Here is a 21,818-nt window from a genome sequence, read left to right as displayed (position 1 = left end):
ACACACACACACACACACACACACACACACACACACACACACACACATATATATACACACATACATACATATATATATATATGGAATTCTGAACATTAAACCAACTTTATATTACAGGAATACAATTATAATTTACAGGGCTTACAACACTTGACCAATTTTATAGATATGGGTGAGAAATGTAGTTAAAGAAATTCTATGATTGGCAACTACTTTGTATAACTACTTAAAGATAATAAAAACATAAAAACAATAATTTCTAATGATTTTATTCTAGACACAATCATTTGGTTTGTTGTCACACCTTGAAAATGAAGTTCAATTTGGAGGTGTAGCTCACATGGCCTAATGCTTGACTAGGAAGTATGAGGCTTTCAGTTTAAGCCCCAGTTCCACCAAAAAAATTAAGTGAAATGCAGTTCACTATTTCATACTTATGTAGCTCTTTAGGTGCTACTCCATTTTACTGTTCAGTCCCTTAATGTTTTGAGGTTAGAAATGAAAGACATCTTGTTCCCATTTTACAAGCAATATAACTGAGTCAGAGAAATTCATAATTTGTCCAAGGGCCTAGAAAGGCATAAACAGTCCCAGAAGCAAAAATACTAGTGAATCCCATCCCACTGAGTCACTCCTTGAATATTTTTCCTTTATTAGAACTATAACACAGATAAAAAGACCACTTGTACATGGTTTTGTTTGTGCGAAATGCCCAGAGGTGACGAACCTATAGAGATAAAGCAGATTAGTGGTATGAGGAACGCATAAGGGGATGGCCACTAATGATTTCTTCATAGGGTGATAAAAATAGAGATATTCTAAAATTAGATCAAGGTACATATCCTTTAAAAACAGCTAACTTGTACACTTAAATAGATGAATTTTACTCTATTTAAATTATATCTCAGTAAGGCTGGTTTTTTTTTAAATCAGTAAGGATCTTAATACATGAAAAATAATTTGATGAAAATATCTGTATATCATTCATAATGCCAAACAGCTTACTGAAAGAAAACAGGCTAAAAGTTTCTTTTATCTGAGGCTTGGTCAAATAAATTTAAGGAGATTAATGCTGAAATAATTTATCTGAACTCTGTCTTCCAATATTTGTGACTACTGACAAAAAGCAAAGGACACTTCATCCTAACAGGTAGAAGGAAAATCACTTAAGTGGACTGATTTGTGGGTCATGATGACCTCTGAGAGGAGTACTATCAATTGAGATAAATTGTACATTTTGGAAGTAATATTAGTGTGAGCTAAACATGAAATTACCAAAATTATATAAACAAATCTTTTAAAAGGGAGCTAAGATTTTAGTCCTCAAATTTTTATTTCATGTCTACTTTTCTACAAGAGATTAAATATTACCATCAAGGATTATAATGACATGGACAATCGATTATTTCCTCTTCCACCACTATTATATAAGACAGAATTAGCACATATTTAAGTTTTTAGTCTCTACATTTCAAAAGATACATAAAGGGAAGATATGGAAGAAATAAATCAAAAGCTTTTAGTGTACACCATAATGATTATTATAGTTTTTATGCTATATTGTTGATTTGAAGTTGAAGTCATTCAGTGGTGTTTGAGAAGAAAAAAGGAACAAAATGTGCAGGTCTGAGCATTTATTTAATTTGGAAGCAGAAGCACAGAATCGGAGTTAGAATCATGTCACTTCACAGTGGAGCCAGAACAAAGACTTTGGGTCCTAGTCTGACACATGGGTTTCCTGAAAGCCAGACCCACCTCATCCCACTTCTCCAAAAGGTGGCTTGGCATTGTTAGAAGGTGCTCTGGAGATGAGGTCATTTTTTAAAATGTGCCTCCTTAAACCTGTACACAGCTTGTCTTCCTGAGGCCAGAGGGGGAGGAGCAGACTCAGCCCACTCCCTTCTTCATGGGGGCCCATTAGGAAATGGGGCCACCTATTCTCAGTCCCCTGAGAAGTCCCTAAAGAAATGGTTTCCAGATTCCAAAATGCCAGGTTCCATTGGGAAGAGCTGTTAAATACCATACACAAAAACACATGGCTCCTGTTGCAAAACACATATCAAAAGCAATGGAGCATTTCATTCTTTTAACCTGGGCTTTGTTGTGGTTAAGGCATAGTCTATCTTTCTGGCTATACAGCCTGAAACAGCCACTTAACTTGGCTAAAGCTGAATTTCTTCACTAGATGGTAAGGGTAACACTGGTCTCACTCCCAGAGTGATTTGAGAGTTAACTGAGATAGTTGATGTCAATGCTTACCACAGTGACTGGCAATGAGATGTCCACAGCCATTCTGCGTGTGACCTGACCGAGAAGGGAACAAGACAGCCTAGAGGCAGAGCTGCAAGGATTCTCAAGCAGAGAATTTCACTTTCTTCATGTTTGAAGGAACTGTCCAAATAGTTGATTATGTACTCAGCATAAAGCAATGCGATTCATTTTCATTTATTAACACTTTCACAAAGTAAACAAGCCTACAGGCTTCCTTTCTTTTCATCTCTTTGTTCTGTTTTGTTTTGCCAGTCCTGGGGCTTGAACTTAGAACTTGGCATGGGCACTGTCCCTGAGCTTCTTTTCTCAAGGCTAGTACTCTTCCACATGAGCCACAGTACCACTTCTGGCTTTTGCTGTTTATGTGGTACTGAGGAATTGAACCCAGCGCTTCATGCATGCTAGGCAAGCACTCTACCACTAAGCCACATTCTCAGCCTCTTTGTTTGGTTTTGATAATAGTGTTTCTCTGTCCTTACAGAATGACTTAAGAAATGAATCCAATTTCTGGTTGTTTAAAAAAAATACTGTGTAAAATTACAATCTTCTATTCCTTGAAAGTTTGGCAGTATTTGCTTATGATTTACAAAGCTTCCCCAAGGGCCTAAACACAAATTTCACTTTTTTTAAAAATCGATTTGAAGATAAATTTATTTTTATTTAGTTTTGAGTAACAATCATTCTTTTTTTTTTTGGGGGGGGGTCCAGTCGTGAGGCCTGAACTCTGGGCCTGGGCACTGTCCCTCAGCTCTTCAGCTCAAGGCTGGCGCTCTACCACTGAACCACCTTCCCAGCCCTCATCTTTTTTTATTTAGAAAAAAAAACGAGGGAAAAAGCTTCAGCACCTTGAATTTGATGGTGATTTTTTTGGAGTATAACATCAAAAGCACAGGTAACAAAAGCAAAGATACGGTGGCAAACTTTAAAATGTCTGTGCATCAAAAGAGACAATCACCAGGTGAAATGGCTGCCAGGAGACAGGAGGATGTCACCCTTAATCCAGTCCTTATGAAAAACTTCCATAAATCAAACCACAGGTCACACAACTGCATTGTGAAAATGAGCAAAGGATTTGAACAGAAAGAGCTCTAAGGAAGTTATACAAATGACCAACAGAAAATACTGTTGGGGAAGTTGCACAGAACTGGAGGCCCTGCATACCCACTGGTGGGAATGTGAAATGACACAGCCCTGGGATGACAGCAAGTACACTGTTCACAGGTCCCAGACATGGACTGCTGGGTAGAGAGCCAAACTTCGAAACAAGGTCTTGAAATATTTGCATGACCACGTTTATCTCAGCATTATCTGCAACAGTCAAAGGCAGGGACAATCAACATGTCCAGTGATACTTATGAGTAAACAAACAACATGGATCAACCTGGACAATGTCCTGCTAAGAGAAATAGACACAGCCATCAATCAAATCTTGCCTAAACACACAATCTACAGACACAGCCAATCCATCACCAAGTAATCTTGCTTATATATAAAGAAATCAAACTCATAGAAGCAGAAAGTTGGAAAGTGGCTATATAGTATTGGAGAGAAGAAAGCAGTATCTAGTGGGCATAAAGTTTCATCTCTGCAAGACAAAAAAGTATGTATTTCTCACAGAAAATGTAAATATACATGAAAATAGTGCACCAGGCGCTGGTGGCTCTTGCCTACAATCCTAGCTACGCAGGAGGCTGAAATGTGAGGAATGTGGTTCAAAGCCAGCCCAGGCAGAAAAGTTTCCATGAGATTCTCATTTCCAGTTAACCACTCAAAAACTGGAAGTGGTGCTGTGGTTCGAGTGGTAGAGCACTAGCCTTGAGCACAAACAGGCTCAGGGGCAGCACCCAGGCCCTGAGTTCAAGCCCCATGCAAAAAAAAAAAAAAAGCATATAGAAGAGCATAATTATTAGTTTAACATTCAACATTAGGTCTTTAAATCTTTATTACTTTGCTCATAAAATTTAAGTTATAGAAGTGCAATTTTTAAAATGAAAAAAAATAATTTCCCTTACGTAAGGGCATCAGTTGTATTTTCCTTTAGCACTCTCTGCAAGGCTGTATACCAAAGGCAATCCCACTTTGCTTCTGAAGTCTTCCTTTGAATTTGAGATGTCTTTAACATATCCAGCCACTTAAGTCTTAACTCTTAAGATAACCAAATCGGAAAGGGTGAGGGCAAACCACCACCACAGACACAGAGATCACTTCAAGGTTATTTGCAAAGCAAATTAATTAAAACAAGATTTCCTTGTGATTGCAAGAAAAACATTCAGACATTTCCTTTTATGACTATTGCTAACAAGAGGAATAAATAAATTCATAAATTCTTTTTACCTAGTACTTGCTTTTGCAAATCATAGCATCTGGCTTGCAAATTGACCTCTTGCTGTCTAGATGTCTCAATCTGCTGAGATCTTAGTATGGCTGCATCTGACAACAGTTTGAGATTTTTCATTTCTTCTTCAAGGCATACCTTATTTCTCTGAGATGCTGTCAAACTTTTGTTTAACACATCTATTTCTGTAAAGAAAATTCAAAGTTTACAAATGGGCAATAATGGATCATGAAACATTTTGGAGAAATGTTTTCATTTTAGAAAATGAATCCATGAAAGCCAAGATGAGATATCTTTTTAGAGTATGACACCCAACCAAAAGGTCAAATTGGAATTCAGTAGTGATTCTCAAAGAGGAGGGTAATGGGGGGGCAGGAGAGAAAGAAAGGAGAGGGGTGGGGCTATATTGCTAAGTAATTCATGAAACACTTCAATGATTGTGTTTTAGCCCTCAGTAATACTAAACTGCAATGTCTCTTTTAAGACAGGTCCAGTTGTATATCCCTGCCATGAAACAGAACTTGCAGTTGTCCGATCCTCCTGCCTTTTTTCCTAAGGACTGTTATAGGCATGTGCCACCACACCCACAAGACAGAGAAACATATTATCTGTGTCATGTTTGAATTTTATTGAAAAAACAGTGTTTTCTTGGCAACATGGTTCAGACAAGTAAATTTAAATGTGCTAGCATGGGCTGGCTCAAGAACTTCTGGACAGCCACAAGGAGTCATTCTACAGAAATTGTGAAGAAAGGTGGCAGGGTGGGGGAAGGAAGGGATTAGGAAGTTGTAGTATTTAAAATGAATAAGCAAGAGTCATAAAAGTATTTATTAGTTAATATAACGATTTTAAGAGCACTCTATCCCTCAAAATGAGACCACATCAATTGCCTGTCATTATTCTGTCTACTAAAGCTTAATAATTAAACTTAATCTCTTAGATTTGTGTGCTAATTTTATAAAAATTGAAAAAAAATGTATGGAGTGTATCCTCCATCAGAATCACCATCACTGCTGCTGTAAACCACCACAAAAAGCTGAGAACATACATATAATAAGTAACAATAGTATAACACTTGGATAACCACATGTGCTGAATAAATAAGGGCAATTCGCTATTTTAGAGCTTACTTGACATTCCCTTCTTTGGTTAGTACCATCGGGGCTGTACAATGGTTCATATATGAATGGCTTTCTGAAGAGACTGTCTTGGTTTATTGATCTTGGGCCTATCATGGCAGAGACTATGGCTCCGTGGACCAGGAAAGGCCACAAGTAGAGACATAGTACAGACCTAGTGGCAGAGACAATATGGCCAGCCAATAATCACAGGGAAAGTAAAGCAGTGAGCTAGACCACAGCCCAGAAATGAACATCCTAAGGGCAGGTGATGGTTGGGTGGAAAGGCGGTGTCCAAGGAAAAGGTGGCATGACTGCAGACAAGGGGCAGAGGACAAGGAGAATGTGGTGGGGCCACAGACTTGGGGCAGAGGACTTTTCAGTTTTTATTCAAATGGGGGAAACCTAGAGAAATATATTGGCAGGATCCAAATGCATAGGTTTCTACCTTAGTCCAATGGTTACTTTCTGTGGATTTCCCATTCCTTTAGGAATAGCTAATCTACTTCTACAACTGCATGGCCACACACCCATTTCTCACACCCATAACTACCAATATAGGAGCATACAAAGTCTTAAAAGAAGATAGGGATACGGGGGTTGGGAAGGTGGCTCAGTGGTAGAGCGCTTGCCTTGCATGCATGAGGCCCTGGGTTCGATTCCTCAGCACCACATAAGCAGAAAAAAAAAAGAAGATAGGGATAGAAGCTAGCTCCATGGCAGAGTACTTGCCTAGCACATGCAAAGCCATGGGTTCCATTCTAGCACTGCAAAAACAAAGCATAGACACACATATGACATAGTGTAATTGTCCTCATATTTAAAGTCTTCCTGAGCATTTTTGTAGCCTTAGAGGTAGTTTCTTATGGTGGAATAAACCGTACCATGTGGTAACTGCATGTGTCTATGCTTAAGTCACAATGACACTGCAGGGAACACACGCTGTCACCTACTTATCATTTGCCAAAATGACTCTGCTTAGGTTAGCAAGCTGATTCTGTTAGCGAACACTACTGTCTAAAATAACTGCTAGTGTCAATGTGACTTTCTATCTGACATTAAGAGAACAAGACTATAATATAAATATATTTGTAAAATATACTCCATTCCCATGTGTTCATGAAAAAGTACAGCACAATGTCCAAAAGAATGGGGGTGACAGTGCTCCTAGCATGGACCCCAGCAGAGGTGAGGTTTAGGAGAAACTTCCCACACCCATGGGTGTCCTGGTGTCAAAATCCAATCCTACACTCGCCAATTGTACAGTCTCCTCCTCGTGTCCCAGTCTGAAGTTCAGAAATGAGGAACCGCACCAGGCTCCCTACCACCTTGTGAAGAAGCTCCTCCTGTCCTTGTATGCATGGTCTATCGTGGTTCAGATGCTGCCTTGACAAAGAAACCTTTTCTACTTGATAGGGATGTGGCCTTGGTCTTCCATTTTTCCCACTTGCATGTGGGAAAATATATATAAATAATATATAAAATATATAAATGTGATCTGTAAGTTATTTCAGTGCAGAGATAGTTGCTTATTCCTTTTCTATTGCCTCCATAATTTCTACGAGGATGCCCTTGAATAGGAGTTAAATAAACCTGTTCTGTGTCTATATAAAGGCTGAGTAAAGCTTCTAAACAATTTCTAATATATCATTAGCTAAACATCCAAAAGGAAGAAACATCTGCAACAGAATATCAAAATAAGCCTATTTTTTGTGTGCTGGTATTAGGGCTTCAACTCAGGGCCTCAAGCTCTCATATTTACTTTTTACTCAAAGCTTTTTACTCAAAGCTGGTGCTCTACCACTTGAATCACACCTCCACTTCTGTTTTTGTTAGCTAATTAATGTCTCACAGATTTTTATGCCTAGGCTGGCCTTAAGATATAGAGTATTTTCTTAAACTTCTAATTTGTGAATGGGCATGTTTATGTATTTATAAGAACTGCTAGGTGTAGAGTGTATTCAAAGTGATCAAAGAAGCTATGAATGGCAAGCTTCTGCACCTGTCAAATTTTGCGTCTACTTATACTTTTGTACATCGCCCCCTGGGGCTCTGATTGTGTTCACAGCACTAAGGAGAAAAACATTCTGAAAATAATAAAACTTCAAGCCCACACACCCATCTGTCCTGTCCTCTAAGCTCTTGTTGGTGAGCTAAACACATGATCCATGTGTATGCATTTCTACCTCTGAGCTTCTGACTCATACAGGACAATCAGAAATTGGTCTCTGCTGGCTGGCTATCCTTTCCAGGGATGAGCCATATTTTTCTATTTCTTCTGTAAAGCCATTAGGTTATAGAGACTAGGTACTGTTACATTGCTTCAAAGAAATGTTGACTTTTTTTTAATCTTGTTTACTAAGCAGTTCATAGGGCTTAATTCAAACTGCATGATGTGTCTGCCCCAAGAGAAGTATCTGCTAAAATATCAAGTTCTCTGTGAGTTGTATAAACTCTTCCTTTTATATACAGGTACTTCAGGGAGAAGCCAGACATTAGAATTAAATACAAAACTTAAGCTCTGGCTCTCTGAGGATCTTTTCTCCAGGATATTCCCCTATGTCCTGACTGCCCTGTCTCTGTCCTTTAATCCTCAGGTCTAAAAGAATACATATTTCTACCAGATGTTTTTGTTTTCATGCATGGAATGAACTGCACCCTGCTCTCAATCCAATAGTCTTTAAAAAATCCCTTCTCCTTCTTTCAGTATCTAAAGCAGTTAGAATATTTAGAGTTTTTGGTCATGGTAAAAGTGTACTTTTTGTCCTCACACACATGTACACACATATACACACATGCACATACAAACTCACAACCTGCACTACAATGATGTTTCCTACTAGCTTATTTGACACATTATTACTATCAGCCAGAATTCACAGTTTCAAGCTCACTTTTGCTGTTGTGAGTTCTGACAAATGCATTATAACGTGTGCACCACTGTACTGTCTTGGACCTCTGACAACCACTGACCTGTTTACTGACCCCAGGCTTTGCCTTTTCCAGAAGGTTGTGTAGCCATAACAACAGAGCTTGTAACCTTTTCAGATGTCATCTTTCACTTAGTAATAAGACTTGTTTCAATTTTTGACATTCCCTCCTCAGTGTGTTTGATTCTGTTATTTGCCAATGTTTTCAGATAGTTATTTTTGTCTATAATTACAGTGATTATGTTAGAGGCTGATCTAATATGACTACTCAGTCATTAAGAGAAAAACATTTTAAAGAGTACAAATTGGTTCCTTTAACAGAATAATCAGACTTCTGACCATAGTTCAAGATAGACATATCATGACTTATCTTAGAGCAACCTAAAATACTACAGTTCAGGGTAGATCGATAATAATGTTCATCTACTATGCCAATCACAAATAGTTTTAGAAAGTGAGTTCCCAGCCCCACCAAATACAATGAGGTATTATTTATTTACTTAAAATATTTTTACAAAAAAGTACAATTACATTCTAAATGTACATCACAAACCTGCTAGAGCTGCTTCACTAATGGATTTAATTTGTAGAGAAACTTCTTCTTTCAATAAAGTCCAGATTTGAAAATTATCATATATTTCATTTTTAATACTGGTTAGTTCTCTTTTGGTAACAGTAAGTAATGAAAGAGTCTTATTCCAGAAATATTTGTATTCCAACAATTTTTGACTGTAATGAAAAATTAGAATTTTTAAAATAAAGTAAACAAAGGACACATTTATCCAAAATGGTTTTAGAATAATCATACAATCTACTGTCTAAATGAAGACAAATTTGAAAAGGAAAAGTGTTGTTCATACTATATTAAGACAACAGACATAAATCAGAAATATCTCAGTTCGTTGGGTATATAAGCATTTCAACTCAGTTCAATTTTGCTACTATTTTAATTACAAAAAGATAATTACCTTCATTTACATTTATCCTATTTTTTATATTCACCAATCAAATATTTAAAGAAGAAAATTTGGTAGAGCAAAATTTAGAAAATTTAGACCAAACTTAGAAAACTTGGTCAGAGAGTAAATGAGACTCTTACAGCATTCTTCTATGTACCATGGCTACCCAGGCAGTGTAACACCTGGAGTAATACACTTTTCAAAGTACCTGAGCTAGTACTTTTGCTTCATCAAATACCTCAGAGTTCAAAATAAACTTATTTTTATATCATCTTATTTTATTACTTCAGATATCCTGGTTATTGTTTCCTTAATCATCAAACAAGATACAGACAGGTGTTCTCAGCAAAAAGATGATACCTACAACCAGAGGAGTGCTTGGTCAATATTTATGTCTCTGAAGAAACAAAGATCTATTAGATAGAAACATCTTTCTCGTGCCTTATAATCTCCTTAGTATCTACCAGTCTGTGATCAACAGAAAATTAAATGACAAATAAACTTCATTTCTCAGCTGGAGGAATGGGGAAGTGAAAAGAGTTAAGGATCACACACTGGACAAAAATAAAAAGGAAACCCAAGAAGGAACTGTTTCCAGTGAGTTAGAAGAAGAGCCAAAGGAATAATATCAGGAAAAAACAGTGGTCTTCAAGAAGAAAGTAGTAGGCAGGGTTGAAGGCTTCAGACAAAGGCTGAAGAGGCCATTGTAGCTGGTGTGAAGGAGACCTTAGAGACCTCCGAGAAGCGTTAGGTGGGAAAGCAGGTACAAGACAACAGAAGTCTGTGCTACCAACTATTAAAACCATGGACAGAAGAGGAAGTAAGAAGGCTGAACAGGGTGGGAATTACTGGAAGTGTGCATAGCTGAGTGGACAATGTGAGTGAACACAGGCCGGAAATACAGGAGAGAGGGGAGCATTTCTTGAGCAAAGTCCTAGAAAGGACAGATATACACAAAGGCTAAAAGAGCTCTATTTTCCATAAAGACTGTGGTTGTGATTCTGTGTGGCCAGCAGGGTCTCCCCAGTGAGCAGACCTGAGGGGGTGATTAAATCCACAAACACAGCTAAGAGGATGCTGATTACAGAAAACAGAGGAGAAGGATGCTGATGACACAGGTGTGAGGATGAGAAACCAGGATGTGGAGTCAAAGTATCTGGGGCGCAGCTGCTGAGATTCCGCTGCAGACCTGGAAGTCAGGGCCTAGAGAATGTTTGACAGAAAGGAAAATGCAAATGTGGGTATGGATGCTTCTGTAGGGAGAAAGGCAACAGACAGAAAACTCAATCTTTATGCGCTGGGAGTGGATCCACTTTTTGTGGTGACTCAATTCAACTTCTTGAAGAGGAAAAAAAGAACACAAAAGTAATAACTATAAAATAGGTTAAAAGTGTATATTTGCTTATAGAATGAGAACTCACTACATTTAAAAATTGGCAAGTTAATAAAATTCTCTAGAACCATAGAATATAGGAAAACGGTGTGACTCTTCAAGCAGCTCTACAATACATTTTTGCATATAATTTTAGCTACTGTATTTCTGCTGTTTGTGTGGATGATTGATTATACAGCCTTTTAGTTTAACATGGTAATAGACTTTTTTTTTTTTTTGCCAGTCCTGGGGCTTGAACTCAGAGCCTGGGCACTATCCCAGAGCTTCTTTTGCTCAAGGCTAGCACTCTACCACTTGAGCCACAGAGCCACTTAAGGCCTTTTCTGTGTATATAGTACTGAAGAATTGAACCCAGGGCTTCATACATGCTAGGCAAGCACTCAACCACTAAGCCACATTCCCAGCCCATAGCAAGAGACTTTAAAAAAATTAATAGCTTAGAAAGGTCTTTTATTCGTCTTCTTTTTTTTTTTTTGGTCGGTCGTGGGGTTTGAACTCTGGGCCTGGGCGCTGTTCCTCAGCTCTTCAGCTCAAGGAGAGCGCTCTACCACTTGAGCTACAGCGCCACTTCCTAGAAAGGTCTTTTAAAACTTAGTAGATAGTATAAATATTCAGCATTGTCAGATCTAGAAAAATCCTTATCAATATCTTTATGCATGACTATAAGGTTTTTGGGATTTCAAGTTTTCTTAGAAAGTGACCAATTTTAAAAATTTTTTATTGTAAAGATACTGTACAAGCGGTTACAGTTACATGAGTAAGGTAATGAGTACATTTCCTATCGAGCATTGTTACCCTCTCCTTTGTTTTCCCCTACTATCCCTTCCCTCCCCACCACCCCAACTCCTCCCTCTCCCCCCTACCAAATTGTAAAGTTCATTTTCAACATAGTGTCTTGGGTCAACCTGTATCCTTATTTCAGCATTTTATTTCCCTTCCCCTCCTGAAATTAAAAAATATGTATATACAAGATGCAGGGCACCAGAACCAAATACAGTGACAACAGGGGTTATACCACAGGGGGAAGAATATACAAAAGAAACAAAAAAAAATCACATAGTACATTAAAAAAACAACAGCAACAAAGAAAAAAACTTCTTGTGTCCATTGAAAATGACCAATTTTAAACTTTATTTTAAATCTGAAACAAATGGACACGTTAAGTATCACCCTTGAAGTAGTATTTTATAATTTTTATATTCAATGGTGTTAATGTTTTTTGTAAAATTAGGAAACAGATCTTTCTCCAATGTATTTGAATAATTAACTCATCTTCATTGGATTATCAAATACTTTAAGATCTTTATTGTGTTTGTATGTTTGTTTTACCTGTGCTAGGGCTTGAACTCAGGGCCTGGGTGCTGACTCTTAGTCTGTTTGTGTTCAAGGTTAGTGCTCTACCATTTAAGCCATAGCACCACTTCCGGCTTGAGTAGTTTACTGGAGATAAGAGTCTCAGAGGGACTTTTCTGCCTGGGCTGGCTTTGAACCTCAATCCTCAGATCTCAGCCTCCTGAGTAGCTAAGATTACAGGCGTGAGCCACCAGCACCCAGCTCTTACATTGTTTGAATACACAGAAATGTCACAATAAAAACCCCTTTGTATAAACAAATATATTCAAGTAAAAATGGATTAAAAACTGAATAAACAAAAATTTTGTTAGTGAATTTGCTCTGATGTAATTCAAAAAAATATTGTTATAATTTGCTTTATTTATATTTTTTATCTATCAACCTTTAAAATATGGACTGCTTCACAAATTTGTGTGTCATCCTTGAACAGGGACCTTGCTAATTTTCTCTGAATCATTCCAATTTTAGTATACTGAAGTGAGCAGTGCTTCTTTTATTTTGAAATAGTTTGCTTTTTTTGAGGGGTCTGGTCGTGGGGCCTGAACTCTGGGCCTGGGCGCTGTCCCTCAGCTCTTCAGCTCAAGGCTAGCGCTCTACCACTTGAGCCACAGTGCCACTTCCGACTTTTTTCTTTTTGCTTATGTGGTGCTGAGGAATCGAACCCAGGGCCTCAGGCATGCAAGGCAAGTGCTCTACCACTGAGCCACCTTCCCAGCCCCTTGAAATAGTTTGCTTTTGTTTCATTAATTTAAAAAATTTGCAGGGTGCTGATGGTACACTCCTGTAATCCTAGCTAATATGGAGGCTGAGATCTGATGACCATGGTTCATAGCAGCTTGGACAGGAAAGTCTGTAACTCTCTTATCTCCAAATTAATCACCAAAAATAAAAGCCAGAAGTGGAGTTGTGGCCCAAGTTGTAGGCAGAGTGTTAACTTTGAGCAAAAAAAGCTCAGGGATAGTGCCCAGTCCCGGAGTTCAAGCCTGTATACATCTGAATGTTTAATCTGATTCCTTTGCTTTTTACAGAAGCTATTCTAAATTTTCTTTTCAAAGGGCAACTGAGTGATGTATTCCCAAGTCAACTTTGTCTTACTAAGACTCTCCCAAGCCTGTAACTCCCCCACTGACCTTGAAGTGGAACAGAGGGGAAAGTAGACTGGAAAGATGTTTTTTGTTTTTTGTTGTTGTTGGTTTCGGGGCTTGAACTCTGGGTGGGGGCGCTGTCCCTGAGCTCTTCAGCTCAAGGTCAGCACTCTACCACTTGAGCCACAGGGCTACTTTGGTTTTCTGGTGGTTAACTGGAGATAAGAGTCTCACGGACTTTCTTGCCCGGGCTGGCTTTGAAACAGGATCCTCAGATCTCAGCCTCCTGAGTAACTAGGATTACAGGCATGAGTCACTGGTACCCAACTTGGAAAGATGATTTTTAAACAAGTAGGAATAAACCACCTCCTTTCACCAGGGGCCTGTCCAGAACTTTGCAGGAAGACTTGAGGAGAGATTCTGAAACTTGGGCGCCATTCCATTCACAGTAAATCAGTCTGAATTGTTAACTGACCTTTGTGGAATATGAGGCAAATCACCAGCTGTGAAGAGATAAACAAGGCTGGTAATCCTGGCTCATAGAGCCCTAGATTAACAACCTGGAAGTAGGTGTGAGAACTGATGGTTTTAAGTGTAAATACAATCATATGACAAGAGGTAAAAGGACTTGGAACAGTAGAAAACTCTGTTGTCTATAAGCCTACACAATGTAGAAGACCTAACCAACACACACAAAAACTAGTAAGTTCATCAAAATAGCAGGGTGTAAGAGCCATACACAGGAAAATTTTATTTCTGAATACTACCAATAATCAATTCCCAACATAAGATTAGGAAAACTGCCATTCATAATAACATAAAAAGAATAGAACACTTAGAAACAAATTTAATAAAGAAGTGAAAAAACCCCAAAACATTTTTAAGCAAATTAACTATCTCCATAGAAAAATATATTATGTTCACAGATTAAAAGGTTCCATGCATTGTTAGCATCCCAAGTTGATTATAGATTCTACACTATATTAAAATCTCAGCCGTGTGCCTAGCAGTTTTGACAAGCTGACTCTAAAATGCTTACAGGAATTCAAGGGGTCCATAATGCCCAAACAATCTTAAAAATCAAGAAGAAAGCTGGAAGGTTACATTCTTGGATTTTAAATTTTACAAAAACCTACACTGCTCAGGAGAACAGACCTTCAGTGGGGAAAGCAGAGTCTTCTCAGCATGCTGCAACATCCAATATCCTCACAAAATAAGACGAATTTAGATTCTTACCATACTCATACACAAAAATTAACTCCAATGGATCACAACAAAACTTTCTGAAGAAACTATAGGAAAGAAATCATTATGATTTTGGCTTGGTCCATTCTTAAATATATCTTAAATATATGCATAATCCATAAGAGAAAACAGATTAACTATATTTCATAAATATAGTGGAAATAGTTTGTTTGCATTCATAAAAAAAGAACAATGAAATTATTTTAAAATAATAAGCAGGGTGGAGGGTGGGGCTGGGAAGGTGGCTCAGTGGTAGAGCACTTGCCTTGCATGCCTGAGGCCCTGGGTTCGATTCCTCAGCACCACATAAGCAAAAAGAAAAAAGTTGGAAGTGGCACTGTGGCTCAAGTGGTAGAGCACTAGCCTTGAGCTGAAGAGCTGAGGGACAGCGCCCAGGCCCAGAGTTCAGGCCCCACGACCAGACCCCCCCCCAAAAAAAGAGGGGAGCGGGTCAGGGAGAGTGAGACAGGGAGGGGTACATTGTCTACATGTACGGAAATGTTAAAATTGCCCATACCTCTTGTATATAGATGACATATGCTAAAAAGAAAATACCACTGAGAAAATGAAAGAAAGCCACAGACTGCAAAAAGCAACTGCAATCACACTTATATAGAAGACTTTTATCCAGGACTTTTTTTTTTTTTTTTTTTTACCAGTGTACCTTTTCCTATGCTAGAATGGTTACCTAGCATGTATGAGGCCCTGGGCTCAATCCCAAGCACAACCCAAAATAGTGACAAAACTAAAATATAAAATAAAAGCAAATTTTAGATATTTTATGACAACTGACATGCAAAACTGAATGACAGGATGAACTGTATCAGTTTTATACCATCCTACAGCAACTGTAATTACATGAAACACTCCACATACTTGAAATCTAGTCAATTCTACCATCTACAGTGGCATTAGTAAGCAAACAGCTGGGATTTCCTTAGTAGTGTTAGGCCAAAACTACTGCAGAATCTAAGTGTTAAAGAAAGCTTGTTTTTATAATAAAGCCTCTCCCACAATATTGACCTTCACCCATTCATGAGAGTTGCTATGGTTTCAGTGTTTGCAGAATCCATGTGTTGGAAACTTAATTGTCAAATAAAAAAAAAAAACACCAAAAAGCAAAAAAACTGATGATCCTGGATAAATTGGAGAGCTGAGGCCACCAAGGTGCTACTATCCTACCGATTTCTGAGAAAGGACCAAAGAACAAGAGCAGACATCTGGCCAACTGTGATGGTATGCACTTGTAATCTCAGCTACTTGGGAAGAGGAAATCAAAAGGCAAAAAGACCCTACTTCAATGAAGAAGCTAGGTGTGGTGAGATGTACCAGCAGTCCTGCTACATGGGAGACACAGGTAAGCAAGACGACCAGCCCTCACCAAGCATGTGAGACTTTACCTGAAAAATAACTCAAGTAAAAAGGCTGAGATACAGTACAAGTGGTGAGAGTACCTGCCTAGCAAGCCCAGGATCTGAGTTCAAACCTTAGTACCACCAAAATAAGGCTATTTGTATTGCGAACAGACTATTAACTCATTTACTCATTCATTTATTTATTGAGTTTCAGTTACATGCAAGGCCTTTATGAAGTGCAGGTGTTCAGTAGGTCAGCATTGGATAATACATTAAAAAATAATTAGCCCAGAGAATGTTTTTAAAAATGTTTCTGGTAATAATCGGAAGGCTGAAAACAAAAACAAACATTCAGAATACTCACCCAGCTATTAAATTGTTTTTCTGAATCGTACTGTTTACTATATTGGTTTAACATTCTATTTATTTATTTATTTATTTTTATTTTTTTTTGGGGGGTCCGGTCGTAGGGCCTGAACTCTGAGCCTAGGCACTGTCCCTCAGCTCTTCAGCTCAAGGCTAGTGCTCTACCACTTGAGCCACAGCGCCACTTCCGGCTTTTTGCTTATGTGGTGCTGAGGAATCAAACCCAGGGCCTCATGCATGCAAGGCAAGCACTCTACCACTGAGCCACCTTTCCAGCCCTAACATTCCCTTTTTTTAGGACCTAAAAGTTACTCAAATGCAAAGGAACCATGCTCCTCAAAAATATACTAGATATATTCAAAACCATTTTAGAGGGTAAATGAACTAGTTTCTAGTCTCATAAGAGCACTGAATAACATACATGAGAGCAGAGTAGCACCACTTATGTTGGATATGTTGACATTTAGGGGGTCTGTCATTGTCATTAGAAAACTTTCAAGAGCCGGGCACCATTGGCTCACACCTGTAATCCTAGCTACTCAGAAGGCTGAGATCTGAGGATCATGGTTCAAAGCCAGCCCAGGCAGGAAACTCTTATCTCCAATAAACCACCAGAAAACCAGAAGTGGCACTGTAGCTCAAGTGGTAGAGCGCTAGCCTTGAGCTGAAGAGCTGAGGGACAGCCCTCAGGTCCAGAGTTCAAGCCCCACGACTGAACAAAACAAACAAACAAACAAACAACTTTTCATCACTGGATGATGGCTCTGGAGGTCAATATACCAAGAAATTGAAGACTGAAACTATTTCTATTGTGTTAATCATACTAGATTACATAGAAATCACATTACTAAAGTGTGTGTGAATGTTTAAAAAGCTAGCATTAAACTTATGTTTTCAGTCTTTATCATTTTCAATTCTTTAAAAGCAATCTTACCTGAAGAATTGTGATTGTCTTTGTTTAGTCTTTAACTCACATTCCAAATGACTAAATTCTTTCTGTACTCTCTGAAATTCACTTTGTTGATTTTTTAACTGCATGCTTAAATCTTGAATTCTAAAAACATAAACAAGATCTAAATTTAGGCATTTTCTGATGAATATTATTTTAGTTAAAATCTACTTTAAAAAAGTTAAAAAAAAAAAAAACTATGCGTGCTTACATATACTATCTGGTTGTATTAGAGAAAGGTCTGGAGAGAAAAACACCAAACAGCAGTTGGCCTTGGGGAGGAAAGAACTGACAAGAAGAAAAGGCAAAAAAAAAATGCTAGAGAAAACTGGAACTTTTACTTTGTATTATTTTGTTCAGATTTTTACAATGAGCATGCAGCCATAAATATTAAAGAATAACAAAATGCTGAAACAAGGACACAGGATAATCCATTGCAACAATGACACCCACAAGACAATATATTGGAAGTGAACTTTACAACTTGTGGAGGGGGGAGAAAAGAGAGAGGTGGGGGAGGGAAGGAACAGTGAGAACAACAACAAGGGAAGGGGAACAATGCTCGACAAGAAATGTACTCAGTGCCTTACGCACGTAACTGTAACCCCTCTGTACCACATCTTTACGATAAAATTTTAAAAAAGAAAACACTAAAAAGTATAAATATTATATAATTTTGTTGAAGATATATGTAACTTAAAATGTCTTTTTTTTCTTTCCTTTTTTCCTTTGGTTGATTCCCTTTTGTTTCTGTTTTTTATTTTTGTACCCTTTGTCTTACATATAAGTTTATCTGATTGGGGGGGGTGGGGAGAAGCACAGAAATGGAAGGGACAAAGGGTGAACCAATTCAGCAGTGAAACCCACTAGACACTGTGTTGGAAATGAACTATACAACTTGGCGGGAGAGAAGTTGGGAAGGAAAAAACTGGGAGAGAATGAGGGAGGAGATGACACTGTTCAAAAGGAAATGTGCTCATTACCTGATTTATGGAACTGTAACCCCTCTGTATATCACCTTTACAATAACATGTTTTAAATGTCAAGTGTTACAGAAAAGGTTATAAGAGAAAATAGTAGTCATTTGCCTTTATCCCAGTTACTACTGCCAAAGACAACTGCTTTCAACAATTCAGTTTCTCCTAATACTCATCTCAATGTGACTAAACATACATTTATACTGCTTCTCCTTAATATCCCATTGGAGTTATTTTCTAATGAAATACAAATGATATATATATATATATATATATATATATATATATATATATATATATATATATATATAATGTATTGGGACCCTTCCAAGACTTGCAGTTGCCATCTTTGGTATGTACTTTATTCCACAAGGTGGAGGCGAAGCTCCAGTCATCACAGTGACATTAGACTAGTAGCAAGAGAATGATGGCTTTTGCCATGCCTTTTATGCGGTCTCCTCACAGCTCTACTGAACACTTGTCTTGAATTTAGGCCACAGGTCACACATCACAGCAGAGAGACATAGTCCTTTTTTAAGGTACCCAGGTAGGTACCTCGATGGAAATAGAGGTGTGGTAAACGCTAATGAAAACGGGTCATTCTACACATCTCTACCAACCTTCTGACCCTCTTCCTCCTCTCACCTTCCCAATACAAACCAATCCTTTTTATTAAGTTATATTGTTTTAATATATTTTTTGCTAGTAAGCCACATAGTGTACCATAGTACATCATGATAACATTTATGGTCTTGTACAATTTTTTTGTCCCTTTAAAATCACCTTTTCCCTTCTTTCTTAGTTACTATCACTGATTTTCTTCTACTCCTGCCCATCTTTTCTCAGTAGACAGCCAACAATCTTTACACCACTGCTTTCCCAGGAGGCAGCCTTTCTAGAGCTCCCCATTTCCTGCTCTTGTCTGCTTAGGATCTGGTCTGACTGCCTGGCTATCATCTGGGATTTCTCATTTCAGGAACTGTCCTCCTCTCTTTTGTCATTTGTCCTCTACTCTTTTTCTGAAGTCTTTCTCTTTTTTTGATTTCTTTCATTTTGTGAGCAAACTCTCCAGGGGTTTGTGCATGAGAGGTAAAAACCTGAGTGAAAGTGTCTTGGATTATAACCCAGAAAACAAAATTGATAGAATAACTGAGCAGATAAATGTATGGGAAAGGAGACCACTCTTCTTCAGAAATTTTAGCTAAAAATATAAAAGGGAAGTGAGAAAGAATCACCATTAGAAGAGCAGAATAAATAACTTTTGCAGGCAAATTCTACTGATAGTTGTCTTAAAAACAGGTAAAATTTTGTGGAGAAACATAACAACTGCATCGTTTCAAGGCATCTACCCCAAGGTATTTATTGTTTACAAAGAGAAAATGTAACTATGTTGTGGAACAACCTGGTGAATAACCAAGTGATAAGTGATAATAACCTAGCAAGTAAGCACCTTAGCCAAGTGATCACACTTTAGCTAAAGTTTAGCCTCAGTACTAAGATGCTGACATCATCATGTGCACTGGGAAGGAGCATATCATTTCTGTGGTACTCTGTCAGGAATAAATAATCTTGATTATGGATATGGAAGACAAACTCAAAATGTAGGTTAGTCTATAAAATAACTAACTAGTACTTTTCCAAGCCCTCAGGATCATGAAACAAATGAAAACAGAGACACTATCATAGATCAAAGAAGATCAAAGAACTAAAGACAACAAAGAGACTGCAGATTGAATTATGGACTGTAGGAAAAATACAAGTGGAAAAGAAAAACATAAAATCAAATAGTCTGGAAAAGAGTATTATAACAATGCTTATCTGTTAAGTTTTCATCATTACACCATAGTTATATGATGTGTTAACTGGAGAGGTTGGATTTCTGTTGTTTTTTTCAACTCTATGCTAAGTATAAAGTATTACTAGTTTTCCAGTTAAAAACATAACTTGTACAAAAATGGTAAGTAATTAATCTGTAGTATAATTGTGGTATAAAAGAATGGGTGTATTTTACATGAAAGCAGGGAGTGGGGTTAAGGGGAAGGGGTAGGGAAGTAAAGTGAAGAAAGAGGGAGAATGAAGTAGAAAGTTCAATGTGTATCCTACAAAATTAAGAAAACAGAAGGAGGGGTAGAGTTAGGAGGACTGGGGGAGGGGAGGTGATGAAGGGTGACACTGATCCAGATGCATTGCACTTACAAACTGACATGTTGAATTGAAACCCCTTTGTACAACTACATACAGATAATAAAGATAAAATTTTTCAAAAGTGTGGGTACATTAAAAAATGACAAATTATACCACACTGGTTTATTCTTGCGGCTCACAGTTGGGAAGTGTCAGTGCATGGTGCCAAGCAGGACCTGGCCGAGCAGCGCAGTTCACCTCACCCGCAGGAGCAGGGGGAAGGGCGGTAGGAGAAGGCCCCACAGCACGCCCCCAGTGACAGAACTTCTTCCACCAGGCCCCATCTCTGGTCTCTCACCACCTCCCAATAATACCATCACATACGAACCCATCAAGAGACCAGGCCTCTCACTGGGTCAGAGCTCAGGATCCAACTGTCTCTGGAAAGCATCACAGACACATCCAGAGATGTGCTTTGCTAATCCCCGAGGCATCGTTATTTAAGTTGCAGTGAAGATTAAGCCCACCTCTTGTCAACTTGACACCCAAACTTGTATCCTTAAACATTCACCCTTACCCCCAAAAGGCTGTCTCTGTCTTATAATGAGAAATATATCCAATCCATTTCCAAGAGTCCCCATAATCAACTGTTCAACACTAAATCTAAAACAAAATCTAAGTTCAGTCTTTACTGAGACGCAAGGCAATCTCTAAGCTGTGAGCCCCTGTAAAGTAAAAAAGAAAAGATGCAATGCCCAAAGGGAGCAGGAAGGGTAGAGCCAGAGCAAGACTTAAACCCATGGGGTAACAGAGTTGTGCAGCTCTGTCCAGCCCTGGGGCGCAGGGGACGGGGCTAACGGGAAGCCTCACCCCTACAGCCTGGCCACAAGAAGTCTCTCCCCTTGGCTGGTTCCACTTCCTGCCAGAGGCTTTCCTTGCAGACATTGTACATTCCTGACCCGTGTCACTACTACAGCTCAGGCTTCTCCTTCACAACTTCACGCATCACCAGGTCAGAGGCTGCCCAGGTCAGGTCTACAGTTTATGCCCAGTGCCATCCTCAAACCACAGTCCTGGCATAGGAAGAAGGACAAAATGAGCTAAAAATACGCCAATGAAAGCTGTAACTTACAGATCAATAAGTATGACTTGAAACCATGTATTTTCTTTTTTTTAATTTTTTATTGTAAAGATACTATACAGGGCTGGGAAGGTGGCTCAGTGGTAGAGCGCTTGCCTCGCAATGCATGAGGCCCTGAGTTCGATTCCCCAGCACCACATAAGCAAAAAGAAAAAAGCCAGAAGTGGCACTGTGGCTCAAGTGGTAGAGCGCTAGCCTTGAGCTGAAGAGCTGAGGG

General features: G+C 38.5%; 1 protein-coding gene across 1 annotated transcript in view; it reads right to left on the bottom strand.

Annotated features, from left to right (window-relative positions):
* The window catches only part of Lekr1 (leucine, glutamate and lysine rich 1), a gene marked incomplete at its 3' end in the record, with an annotated part of 100,417 nt that overhangs the window by 41,427 nt on the left and 37,172 nt on the right, over positions 1-21,818 (bottom strand). Inside the window, exons 4-6 of the mRNA XM_013016133.1 lie at positions 17,345-17,464; positions 9,208-9,383; positions 4,606-4,791 (exon numbers count right to left, since the gene is read on the bottom strand). Coding sequence (XP_012871587.1) covers positions 4,606-4,791; positions 9,208-9,383; positions 17,345-17,464 — 482 coding nt within the window. The remainder of the gene's footprint in view (positions 1-4,605; positions 4,792-9,207; positions 9,384-17,344; positions 17,465-21,818) is intronic.

The sequence above is a fragment of the Dipodomys ordii genome, unplaced genomic scaffold (assembly GCF_000151885.1).
Source record: "Dipodomys ordii isolate 6190 unplaced genomic scaffold, Dord_2.0 Scaffold30, whole genome shotgun sequence".
NCBI classification, from domain to species: domain Eukaryota; kingdom Metazoa; phylum Chordata; class Mammalia; order Rodentia; family Heteromyidae; genus Dipodomys; species Dipodomys ordii.
Note: the sequence above shows the minus strand (reverse complement) of the source record. Positions and strands in the feature narration are given on the sequence as shown.